Source organism: Platalea leucorodia (assembly GCF_965183815.1).
Source record: "Platalea leucorodia genome assembly, chromosome: 2".
NCBI classification, from domain to species: Eukaryota; Metazoa; Chordata; class Aves; order Pelecaniformes; family Threskiornithidae; genus Platalea; species Platalea leucorodia.
Window position 1 is genome coordinate 59,497,560 of NC_138824.1, and position 13,354 is coordinate 59,510,913.

At 40.5% G+C, this 13,354-nt stretch overlaps 1 protein-coding gene across 2 annotated transcripts in view; it reads right to left on the minus strand.

Annotated features, from left to right (window-relative positions):
- NALCN (sodium leak channel, non-selective) overlaps positions 1–13,354 on the minus strand; it is a gene marked incomplete at both ends in the record, with an annotated part of 233,725 nt that overhangs the window by 9,244 nt on the left and 211,127 nt on the right. For both annotated transcript variants that reach the window (XM_082304488.1, XM_082304487.1), the window contains 6 exons: positions 214–362; positions 2,287–2,355; positions 3,978–4,097; positions 7,202–7,276; positions 7,679–7,785; positions 8,323–8,416. In XM_082304488.1, coding sequence (XP_082160614.1) covers positions 214–362; positions 2,287–2,355; positions 3,978–4,097; positions 7,202–7,276; positions 7,679–7,785; positions 8,323–8,416 — 614 coding nt within the window. The remainder of the gene's footprint in view (positions 1–213; positions 363–2,286; positions 2,356–3,977; positions 4,098–7,201; positions 7,277–7,678; positions 7,786–8,322; positions 8,417–13,354) is intronic.

A 13,354-nucleotide genomic window follows, 5' to 3' on the forward strand; every position in this document is an offset into this window, starting at 1 on the left:
TCAGTCTGCTCTGGGCTGGATCGGGTTTCATTTGGTCCAATGCACCAAGACTGGAAAGATGGCTCAGTGCCTTCTATCAGAAATTCTGTTTAGAGCTCTTCAGCTACACCTGGGGACTTGTCTGGCTTTTACCACATATAAACTTCTCTCTAGCAGAAATGTGATTTTTTGGGCTGTTCCAAGAACATCCCCATGAGGTAGTACATACTGTACCTGTTAATGTTCTCTCCATATTTCACTGTGCCAAATAAAACCACTCCAGCAAAAGCATAACAGAGAAGCAGTAAGAACATTCCCACTATGATGAAGAAACTCTTGTACATGCTGACAACCACAGTCAGGAGTAGCATTTTTAGTGTCACCTGGAAGGACAGAGAAAGAGCAAACCATGACACCATTCAGGAAAGCTGAGATAAAAGGGAAAAGAGACTTATTGCACTTGCCGTTTTGGCAATGAATTCTTTACACATACACGTGTCATGGTTTAAACCCAGCTGGCAACTAAGCACCACACAGCTGCCCCATACTAGCTAATATGAGGAAAATTAACTCTATCCCAGCCCAAACCAGCAATGGATGAGCCCAGTGAAATGGTACATTATGAATCTGATTGGAACTGAACATTTTGTGTCTTCCTCTGAAATTTAGTTTGCTTTTTACTTGTTGAAGAGATCAGCATATCTGCCTAATTTTCAAGGTCAAGATGTTGTTCCTCAAAGGGGATGTATAGGATAATACAGTGTAGGATAATACAGCAATAATACAGCATAAGCTTAACTATAATGTTCAGTATCAGGATACTCCAGAAGTATCAAAATTAGCATTGCATGAACAGTGGTGCAGTACACTACTTTGGGCTTATCTGAAAGTGATGTTAACTATTAGATGGAAATCACAGATACTGCAGCCTACTCAAGAAATGGGTTGATGTATAGAGAAGGGGATTTCCTTAAGATGAGCACAGCTTGATTAAACTTGTTAATTTCTCACACAAATTGCCAAAGAGCTTAAGAAGAGAGCGTAAGTTTTGAAATTACATAGGCAGTAGGCCTAGATAATAGATATTACTTTCCTATGCATGTATATTGTACATTTTACTCTTGATAAAGGTATTGCCCTAGATTGCCCTAACACCCTTAACCACTTTGGATGCTATGGAAAATTCTCTTTAATGGAACTGAGGGTGGCAGTTTTCTTTAGAATCATGCCAAACTGATAACTCATGCTGACTTTTATCCATCACACTGCATAACAACAGATAAATTAGTGAAACTGATGCAGCTCCTAACATGAAAGCACAAACGAGTAGGTTAAAACCTTGAAAAAACTTCAGAATCGATCAGAAAGCTTTGAAGGCAATCACTTGGCCTGGCTGCATAGGAGAAGCAAGGATTTTTCATTTGACTTCCAAGGCTCTACAGGCTCTGTGTAGTTTGATTGAAGGAACACTTTTTATCTTTACTGAACAAACCCTCTGACTTACTGTTCTTAACCCCAGCAACCCAGTGTAGCAGTCTTTTTATCACATTTACTTTAATATGTCAGACTTCACAGAAAATGTTTGGATAGTCTAAAAAGTTCTACAGCAAGAGAATGCAGAGTGTCACCACTTGTTAAACAAATGTGTTTGTTCTCTGCCTATGCTTATTCTGCCAGCCTACTCTCAATTACACCAGAGCAAATCCAAACACAAAAGAAATGTAAACCTTAGAAGTGACTTGCTTTGTTCCCATCTCAGTGTTTCCAGAAGAATATCTTGGCCCAATATTTTTTTAAATTGAACATAAATCCTTTACTGTGATAAGACATACATTGTAGAGATACAAGACACAGACCTGCACTCTGGAGGAAGAAACTGCTTTAAGAGAGCACTATCATCACAAGATGAGTGCATCTACCACCACTCCACTAGTCTCGCAGAGAAAATAAATAAATAGCATGCACATCACACCACACTGAAATGGCAAGGACTGAAAGTAGCACAATGTACGTTCAGAGTTTCAGAGAGCATTTTTTAAAAGTTGTATGGTGTTGCAGTTGCCCTTTTTTTTTTTTGCAAAAAAATGAAGCTTTTCCCGTAACCATAATGTAGTGATATTATACAATATACCTAAAACCCTAACATTTTAAAGACAGCATGTAAAATTGGAGACTGCTGCTTGAAGTCTCCTTTTTTTTAGGATATAAAATGGAGCCTTACAGAATGTGCACTAGAGATGCATAGCAACTAGTCCTTTAATGTATACATGAGCACTGCAAAGGTTGTAGTTCCTCATTTATACTTACGTGCTTCCCACAAATTGAGAAAAACCTGAAGACAATGACACATGCCCCCATCATGTATGTGTATGCATTCTGGAACAGAAACACAGAACACTTAATACATTGTCCCCCAGGGACCTCATGGAAAGATTAGGATAATTGGTCTTTAAATAATATAGGGCAGTCACCATATGAAGTAAGAGAAATCATAAACTAGTAGCACCAATATTTCAATAACAGTGTGTTGCGGTTTAACCTCAGTCAGTAACTAAGCACCACACAGCCGCTCGGTCACCCTTCCCCCATCGGGGGGATGGGGGAAAGAATAAAAAAAAACCAAGTAAAACCTGTGGGTTGAGATAAAGGCAGTTTAATGGGACAGCAGATGAAGGGGAAATAATTATTATTAATAATAATAATATTGATAAAAGAATATACAAAACAAGCGATGCACAGTGCAACCGCTCACCACCCACTGACCGATGCCCAGCCAGTCCCCTAGCAGTGATCACTGCCCCTGGCCAACTCCCCCAGTTTATATACTGGGCATGACGCCATACGGTATGGCATAGCCCTTTGGCCAGTCCGGGTCAGCCCCCCTGGCTGTGCCCCCTCCCAGCTTCTTGTGCACCTGGCAGAGCACCGGAAGCTGAAAAGTCCTTGCCTAGTGTAAGCACTGCTTAGCAACAACTAAACCATCAGTGCGTTATCAACATTATTCTCATCCTAAATCCAAAACACAGCACTGTACCAGCTACTAGGAAGAAAATTAACTCTATCTCAGCCGAAACCAGGACACAGTGGAGCAGTAAGAAACTAACAGAAGATGCTCTACCACTTCAAAAACACTAACGCAACCTCCCCACACACCAAACCAAAAACCCTTCAATCCTCTATTAGCTGAGCTGTAATTATGTCCAGCAGCCCCAGTCTACTTGTCTAGGCAGCTGCTGGCTTACAGAAACTCCTCAGGCTTTCCAAGCCAGTCAGCAGCAGGGAGCAAACTGCGGATGTCAGGGCAAAACAACTAGCCACGGAAGACAGGTTTTCTTCCAAACAGAGTCTGGGGCAGACAAGAGAGAAGCCCCCAGCTATTTTAGTGTGGTGACTTCCACAACTTGTGATTGGTGACAAGCATCAACTATCCCTTCTCCTTCCCTCATAAGTAAGGGAACCAGGGGTTTAGCCAACTTTAAAAAAACAGGATGACATGGAGGGAGAGCTGATTTCCCCCCCTTTCCTCCATGCCTTCTTGGATTAAACATAGCCCTTTAATCAAAACCAGTGGTCCAGAATCACTGCTGGGTTTGGGACAGATTGTGCTGTTCAGCAATTTTGAACCTATGCCTTCTTCCAGTCCTCTGTTCCTATCTGGATTTTGTGCATTGCCTCCTGCTTCCTTGCTGCTCATGAGACTGCTGTTGGCAAGAGCTCTCAGCCTTCTCAGTTTCCTTCCTTTCCTCACTCACATCCCTTCCAAAGACTTCAGTTTTTTACCACATTTACAGACTCTATCTCATATCAGACAACTTTTGTACTTCATCATTGCGCAAGACAAGGATTGCTTCTTAGCATCAATCTTATTTTGTTTCAGCCATATTTCAGCCTTATTAAACTCCCAAGGGTTTATCTGGATGCACAGCAGCGATCCTACTGCTGGTGCTTAGCAGATAAAATCAAGCTTAATCATTGAAATTGTGTTTTGTCAATCTTACCAGTAAGGCGAAATGAAGTATCACCCATATAACTCCAAGAGATGTCACCAAGAGATCGTACCGATTTCTTCTGCTTTGCCAGAAGCCAGAAGGTGACATGGCAATAATCTTCATTGTGACCTACGGATAAAAACAATTTCTCAGTTGTACTGATGAAATGATTAATTCTTACTATAAGAATTAGTCACCCACTAGACCAGGTTGCTCAGCGCCCCGTCCAACCTGGCCTTGAATGCTGTCAGGGATGGGGCGTCCACAGCCTCTCTGGGCAACCTGTTCCAGTGCCTCACCACCCTCTGAGTAAAGAATTTTTTCCTAACATCTAATTTAAATTTCCCCTCTTTCAGTTTGAAACTGGTCCCCCTTGTCCTATCGCTATCTGCCCTTATAAAGAGTCTCAGCTGACTCTTCATGTCAGCTAACTGTTCCCATGAAGACAAGTTAGGCTGCTAGACTAACTGGATCATATAAGCTTCCATTAGATGGAGGAAAGCTGGTACTTGTGGAAGACTACAGATAATTGACACGAGGGGATGAGCAGTATTCTGGAACTGTCTCTCTCTATCAAGTATTGAAGGAGTGCAGCTGACCACCTTAGACTGAATGCTTAATGTATAGATTGCTGAGGTGAATGTGGGCTTAAGATTTCTAATAGTTAAGCAAGGTATGAAGTTAGAAAATGATCATATCGATAATGTGTAGCTAAAAGAGGTAGTAGTATCCTATCTATCTAGCTGTCCATAAGCAGGCTAAAATCACATACACACACTTGCACTCAAGAATATAATTGTGTTCTGTAGCTCCCATATTTCAAATTAATTAAAAAGCATTCCTATATTGCAAATATTTCTTGCTTTAAGGAATAATCTGTACTCAGCACCATCTGTACTCAGCAGCATATAAGAGAAGAAAGCTAAGAACAGTAAAGGCAGTACATTTCACAATGTTCCTGGTAAAAACCAGGAACCAGCCAAAGTGCTTGACGTTTCCAGTACAGGCAATAGGAGTGCAGGCACAAAGCATAAGAGTAGATACTGTTAAGAAATAGTCACAACAGCTAATGGATATCACGGTAGGGTGATGCAGGTAGAGGGGACACCAGAGAACTTCTCATACACAATTTGTATCAAATCTCCAAGCAAGTCAAGTGTTACTATATAAAGGCTACAAATGTCAGGCATTCGTTATATGATTCTTTCCATCCCACCTTGCAACACTGCCATTTAGTAGGATTCTTTACATTTCTGAAACCTAAACTGTATATAAAGGGACACTAGTTTGATGTAAAAGTCTGATTTTCCAGTTAGTTTTTTGCCGTATAACGTTTTCTCAAGCCTGACTACAAAATGAAGAATATGGTCTCTGAATCTCTAGTTATCATTTGAGGTACCTGAAGGTATCTTGCTCCACCTCTATCCAGTCAGCTGAGACACCCTAGAATATTGGAGATGATAGATGCATGGGCTGGCAGGGGTGACACAAGGCATGCAAACATCCCTGCCCTTCTGTAGTGGCTAGTGGAGGTAAGGAGAGATCAGCCACGGTACCCAAAAAAGCTTTTGATGCCTTCAGTTATTCAGGCACCCGAATATCACCCTACATCTCCCTTGATCACAGTGACAGCTTAAACACCTACCTCACATGTAGAATTTAAACACCTAAGTTCAGGTGTCTATAATCTTGAAATGAATACCACACCATGCAAATAAAAAGATCACATCTCACTTTATTTTTTGATCATCAGCATGGCAACAAAAGTGAGATCTCTGAATTCTTCCTGTTCTTCTATACCACATATACTGATGTGACCAGTAGGGGTTTAAGACTGAATCATGAGTCCTTAGACTGGACACAGGGCCATTAGCTATGTAGAAAGCTTTGGCCTTCCTCATGGATCATATCTGCTAGTGGTAGCAGACCGTGTACGTAGCAGACTCCGTAACCAGAGTATGCTGCATTAGCGAAGATCCTGGGCAGGAAGCTGCCTCCTCTGTCCATAAATCATGTGCACTCACAGTGTGATAGCTTGCCTGTTGAGAAAGTCAACAAATTTTTTTTGGCTCTGACAAAGTTCCTTTGAAATTCTAGAAGTGTATTTGTTTCCCCTGGCAGTATAAGAGAAAAAAAAGTATTTCTAAAGACATAGTTACTAGGTAAATTAAAACCTCTTTGAGTATGATAAAAACCAAACTTTTCTGTGTTTGCTCAGTCTCTCAAGAGATATTGATTTATCCTGGGTAGGGATAAAAGAAGCAACAACACGGACATATTCTAGCTACAGCTGCTACAAGGTACTCACTTCATTGTTTATTCATCACTGCTGGCAAAACCTATCACTGGAACATAGGAACTGTCATATTGGATTAGAGCAGTGGGAAATGTAGTCTACTATCCTGTTTCTGATAGTGGTCAGTGTCAGCTATTCAGAGGGGACTGAAAAGAAAAATACTCAACCACAAACTTACAAAAGAATTATGTACTAACCTAACAACAGAGAAAGCATCTTTAACCTCATAAATGTGTGCTTTGTTGCACTAGATATCCTCATACATAAAAAATATAAATACGCTTTTTAAAATGTGTTTAAGTCCTTAGATTTCAATCTTATGAAAACAGGCTAATTACATCTTGCACAGTTGGTCACAGTGACAATTTTCTCATAGATAGAGAAGTGTTACCATGCAGGATCCAGATCTGTGCAACAAAAGATAGACAATACTGGAATTTGACGTAGCTTATTAAAAGGTATTAAAATGAAATACAGTACTTAAAAAAAAAAACCCCAAAACTTAAGAGAGGTTTGATGGTGTCACAGCTACAGAATAGTGGGATTAACACACCCTGTTCCAAAGGACCAGGCAAAATATAAATGGATTGAGCAGAACTTCCATGATACAACACAGACCTTGTGTTGTATGGAGTGAATTTAATCTGAGATTTCTGCAAGAAAAGAGTTCACTGGGTTCACCAAAACACAAGTTGAAATGCTCAGAGTTGAATATATATAAAGGGACACAAAGCTCAAGGTGGTGGAGAAGTATGGATATTACAAATTAGAAGTTTATTCCTACAACACGTTTAAAGACAAGTGACATGGAGAGCCCCAAATGTACATGTTCAGAAATAAAAACCATAGTGGAGAATGAGACAACATCCCTAAAGCCAAAATAAAATATATACATACTAGTCTTAATCTCAAGAAGTCATAAAATATATTACTTTACCTCAAGGACAAAAATGAAGGTGAAAACAACAGACATTGTTGCTAAAGGAACAGTCACTGGATCTGCAGCATCCCACTGAAATACAAACAAAATCTGTTCATGGAAGAGTAGCTGTTAAACAGAACTAAATGCCTCTTCATTGCCTTAACTTTTCTTGCAGGTTTTGTTAATGAATAGCTTTCACGTTAAAATATAGTCAGACAGGAATGGCATCTTGGTGTATTCTTCTCTCACAGATTTACAGCTTAACTGGAAATTAAAAATAGTGGACCGGACTACAAAAAGGCAGAAATTGACTCAGCTCCACAAGTTACAATTAATCTACAGTGATCTGTGCCAACTGAAATTGCTGTATCTGGAAATCATGTTTCCCTACATTCATCACAGTAATGGCTCAACTGATCGTTAATTGGTGTTAGGAAATGTGCAACACATGCTGTACTACTATAACGAAACGCTTAAAAGAAACACAATTACCTTAACAGATAACAACACAGACTGGGCCAGAACAAGTACAGCAATAGTTCTCTTAAAAAATGGATGCTGAGTTATATCATACATCTTAGCTCTAAAGCCATCGTTATCTGAAAAAGAAAGAGTTTGAGGAGGAGAGTTAAAATACACAGTGGTATTTTTCCCCTATTTCTTGACATATTTTCCATGTTCATTAGTGGCAAAATAATCCTTTACCAGTTTCAAAATACATTTCTAATTTTCTGCTGCAATTTTCCATATCAAATAGGGCTTCTGAACATATAATTTCAAATACTGAACACTAGTGTTGCATGAAGGCTTTGGTACTTGTAGGGCAAGTGCATCATTCAACTGCTGTCAGGTTAATACATTCCATTCATATCATTAACAGCCAACTGCAAATATATTTCATTTAGAAATTCATTTTTTCATTAAGGCTTATCCTAAAACCATCGAAGCGCAACCTTTTTTGGGTTGATTTTAATAGCCTTATGCAGAGATCTGTAGTTGGAGCTGGTTTCCACATTAACCTATGCACAACCTCCTAGTGGCCTCACGATTACAATTTTAATTTGAATCGCAGACTCCTGGGGAATTATGAACACTAGGGCTCAACAACATGAATAAAATCAAAATATCTTTGATACCCGGACGAGGTGGGAGATGAAGAGGTTGTGCTATCTTCAGTCTGCTTTTCAGATCTTCCCATCGTCTCTGATCTACAGTCAGTAAAGCTGTCCCCTTAATAAACAAAGAGAAGCGTATAAAGCTTTTGCCACATAAATGCTAGAACAAATGTTCTGTATGTTCTAAATATATATCTATATATTTCATGCTGCAAACATGAAAATAACATTCTCTTTGGTGCCTGAAATAAAGTTACATATGCAACTCTCTTTAAATAACACGCTGTTTGGGTAAAGGAGTCAAAGTATCAGCTGGTAGGTACTCCAGAGAATTTCTGGATGCATTAGCTGTGAGGTTCTGGGACTCAACTCAGCAGGCACAGTTGTTGCTCTTTGTAGCAGCAGCCCAGTGTGGGCAGTGAAACGCTGCAGGAGGTCTTCCTTTTGACTGAACATCATTTGCCAGGAAGCACTCTTTTAAAGAGCGGTCGATTTTGTCCGGACTTTGCTGCAGAAAATCCTGCGGCTCGTCAGTGCCACTACAGTTTCTCAGGGAATGAGCCCTCTAGGAGACCGCTGCCACTCTCCACAGCTCTTCTGCTTGGGGTGTAATTGAAATAAAATAATAGCATGCTATGAATCTACAAGGGCTCTCCACAAAGGAAGCACGAGGAGAGGTGGAGGTACACCTTCAGGGTGGGTGGTGGTAGATGGTAATGTGTGTAAGTGTTCTCATAACTTAGGAAGAAACAAGCAAACCTCAACCAGAATTCAACGTTACTTAAAATGACCTTCAAAACAAAATGAGGCCCTTATCACTTCAGAGAACTGTAAAATCTCATGAAAAGATACTGGAGTTACAAAAACAAGTGAGACCTTTTCAAGGTGAATGTCACAAGCCTGTCTCCCAGACACTCGGCTGCTCCCCCAGGCAGCACGGAGCTGCACTGAGTTGGGCGAGGGCTGGCGTGAACTTTGGGGCTCACCTCGGCATTGGCTTGTGTAGGCACTGGAACTGCGGCTGGCTGTGCGACTGATAAGGTCAGGAGAGCTCCCTCTCAGTGGACATAATCTCTTTATGGAGCTGCGTCCCGAAACGGCACCCTGGGAGGAGGTGCCTTCCAACACGATGCAGACAAAGCGGCAGATGTAAGGATGCCCATTACTTGTGTCAGGCCCAGACCGTACCGTTTAGAAAAGCTTAAATTAAAAGGCAGCTCGTTCACCCAAATGAGCATGCCTGGTTTATATTCTTGGAGAGCTTTCACTGCAAAGACGACAAAATGTGGCAAAAAAAGTGGACCTTTGTAAAATTCAGAAATAGTGACACCAAGTCGCTCGTTTCTCAGAAACTACCACTTCCACCAGTGGGATCACTGTAAGGGGACCAGGGAGCAGAGCCCCACGAGTGGGACTACTGCTGGAGGAGTTGCACTTGCATTTGGACTTCAGCTCAAAACTGCCAGGTAATATTTGAATCGATCACATCTTCACTGCCGACTGAACACGTGGCACTTGGGAGCTGCGACAAGTGATGTGTGGGGGTTGTGAAATGGGGGGTGGTGGAACGCTTTGGGCTACCGCCCTGTTGCTGGGACAGCCGAGGACCCAGCCCAGAGCCCCCTGTGGTACTTCCCAGTCCAACGTCTCTAGGCCTGCAGCTCCAACAGCTCACATGAAATACTACATCATATCTGAAAGTATTTTTTTTTTTTTAGAAAATTCTTCATTCTCAGGTAAAATATTTCATTCAGTAATTGTCTAACTCTGACCCTCTTCACCAGCTCCTGGCACTACTCTAACCATGCATCAGCCATGAACTTTCTAAAGCCAACATCTACTTAAAACACCAACAGCTTGGGCAGTTTTAAGAAGATGCCACTTAACCTCACACAGTGGACTGTTTTGCTCTCTTCTTTCTGTCTATGCCAGCATTCTGTCTATCTTACCTCACTTTTTTTTCAGTTCCTGGACATTTCTTCACTCTACTTGAATATTGATTGGGCTGAGATTTTTTTCCCCCAATGCATAATTAACTAACATATTTATCTTTTCAACTCAAATCTGAAAACGTGTTCTCTTCCCTATAGTAAATACAGGAAAAGTAACAGGTATTCAAGAAAAAAGAGAGAAAAACAAACATTACGTGCCACAGCAGCTACCTGAGGTTACTAACAAACAACTGAAGAAGCTGAACCAGACGACGTTATTCAGAATGATTTATACTGGCTGTATTTTTAGTATCATGTAAATTCTACAGAAATATTGCACGATGTGCCTTTTCAGTGTAATTTACGGGGAACTGTTATTAGTGAGTAGCTTTTCTGATGTTCATACTAATCCTTTCCCTGTATTCAGATATGGAATTGAGGGACTAGAGCCTTCATATCTGAAAAAGTGGCTGTAGTTTGAGGAAAACATACAAGCAGAGAAAACCCCCCAAAAATGATAAATGTAAAAATCAGATAATTTTCTGAAAATAATGGGAACCCTAATTCAGGCCCTACACCTCAGACTTCCACATTTATACTGGCAGCTCATGCAGGGGCACTCTGGGCTAAAATGAATTGTTTATCTCCTGTGATCACAATCCTTATAAGCCTCATGTTCACACCTTCTAGTTCCCTCTCATTTTGAATCACAGTGAACATAAACAAACTTTCAATTTCCACATGAGTTTGAGATGTCCTGTGTCTGTAGAGCTGCATATGTAAGAGGAGGGAATGAAATATGAATCTGATACACAGTCAGATATAAGTAAGGGCATTTTTCCCCAGTTCATGTTTATATTTTAAACCTCAAAAATAAAAAACTGGCAAAAGATTTATGCTAATATTGTGGGTAAATCACTTCAAAAGTATCCTGTGGGTTGGTCCAGATCACCTTATTCCATAGTCAGCAGTTGACTACACAGGTGAAAAATGAGTTGTGAGTTAATGACATCTCACTAATTTGCGAAAGAAATCTCACAAGCTGCCTTTGCAGGAGACAGGCTGACACAGTGAACTTGATCTTGTGAGTGACTCCTATGGAAAGCGTGGGAACTGAGGTTGAAAACACTGGCTAGGAGATTGACAGCTCTTAGTAAGACTGGGCCTATTATCACAAAAGCATAGTAAAAGTCATACTAGTAAGGGCAAAGATCCAGCTCCTCTGGTACCTTTTTTTCTATGACAATGGCCAAAAGTAGATGCCTGTAGGTGTAGCAAAGCAACCCAGAGCAGCGAGTGGCTCCTGATGATTCTCAATTGCCCACAGAGCTGTCTCAGAATTCATGACAGATACATTCAAGACCACAGGCAAAACTAAAGGGGAAATGTACCACTTTCTCACTCCTCACCACCACATGCACCACACCTCAATAGGGTAAAGGAAAGATGTTTGATCAGCCATGATCAAAAGCTATTTAAAAGTGAACTCTGTAATGTGGTATTTCTTCTTCTCGCCTACACTCGTGCCTATGAACAGGTTTTTGAGGAAATCAACCTGTGTAGAAAGTGCAAAGGGGAATGAAGAAAATTTATATGATAGAAATGCTCAGCTAACATCTCAGTAGAGTTTAATGAACTATGATGTACATGACAGAAACATATACAGCTAAATACATCATAGCTATAGAAGAAAAATATTAAAATAATTGCATTTCAAATAATATTTTAATTACCTGTAATTTAAATAAAATGACTTAATCTTTTTTTCCAAGACTTGCTGAAAAATATTTTGTATTCATCAGTGTAAGGTTGACATATTTGAAGGAAAAGTAATATTACACAGCTGACCAGGAAGGGGCAAAAGCATCTATAAAAATCCAGTGGAATTCTCGTATTGGAGAAATGTCAGTTTTGTTAATTTACTAGTCAAAATTTAGTGAATAAGAAAATAAATGAATCGCACATTGCTCCTTGATCTCTAGAACAGATGTATTTTAACAAGAATGACTGCACTTCATCTCACCAAAATTACACTAGAGTAACACAAACATAAAAATACCTTCTGAACAGCAGAGGTTTTAGGCTATTTATTTGGCTCGCAACCTGCTGGACTTCAATTCATGATGACTTGCTTGCCCACACTGGACACATGATAGTGTGCTGCTGATCTCCCTTCCAGAAGGAGTCAAGTGGTTTCCCTGAAGGGCAAACTCAACAGTTGCGTTGGCTACAGAGTTCAGGCCAGGGCCATAGTAGGGCCATGGCCAGCACCCAATTTGTCTTCAGCAATAGCAAACTGGGTTGTCTTGCATCCCCAAGCCCCAGAGCGCACAATCATCCTTTCCCTCCAGTACCATAAATGATAAAAATATCACTCTAGCTAGCTGCAACACAGACATCTCATTATTTTTGGGACTGTGAACTGAAAGATAAAAAAAATTAATGATTATGTCTTGGTGCCACAGGGGCACCACAAGAGGCTCGGAAAAAAAAGTCAGATTAAGGGCTGTGCAGTGTGTATGCGGCAGTCCCATCCAGAGGATGCCATCTTTAACAAGTGTAGACATGAGCTGTTCTGTAACAATTCACCCGGTGATAGGTTTTTCTACTTTTCAGGGTAATCCGCAAAGCCCATGTGAACAACAGTTTCTTCCTAGAACTCTAGATACCTTTTTGTTTGAGTGATGGACAATTAATTTTACAATGTAGTCTGCTGTTTGCCAGGAAAAAGCCATGCAGCTTTACTTTGGATCTGAAATACTGCAATTGCAGGGCTCTAACGGGACCCCTTAGTTGTAACATGTACAAGTGTAACATGTCTTTTTACCTGCCACCACATGTATGCCTACATCAGACTAAAACAGCAGAATCTGGAGCATCTGTAAACACATTGTGCTTTAGGTTCAGTCTCCATATGGCAACATGGCTGCATTGTAAATAAACTTAGACAGCTTTGAAAGAGTGTGTGATGGATTGCTATCACCCTAGGCTTGAGTTTTGTAGCAAATATAGATCCGGTGTGTCTGAAGTCATACTTGCAGGCTTGCAGAATGTAAGATTGGTAAGTCAGTCTTAAAGGCAGTCTTACCAGGTAACATAGATAGTGTCATATCAGTTTCAGG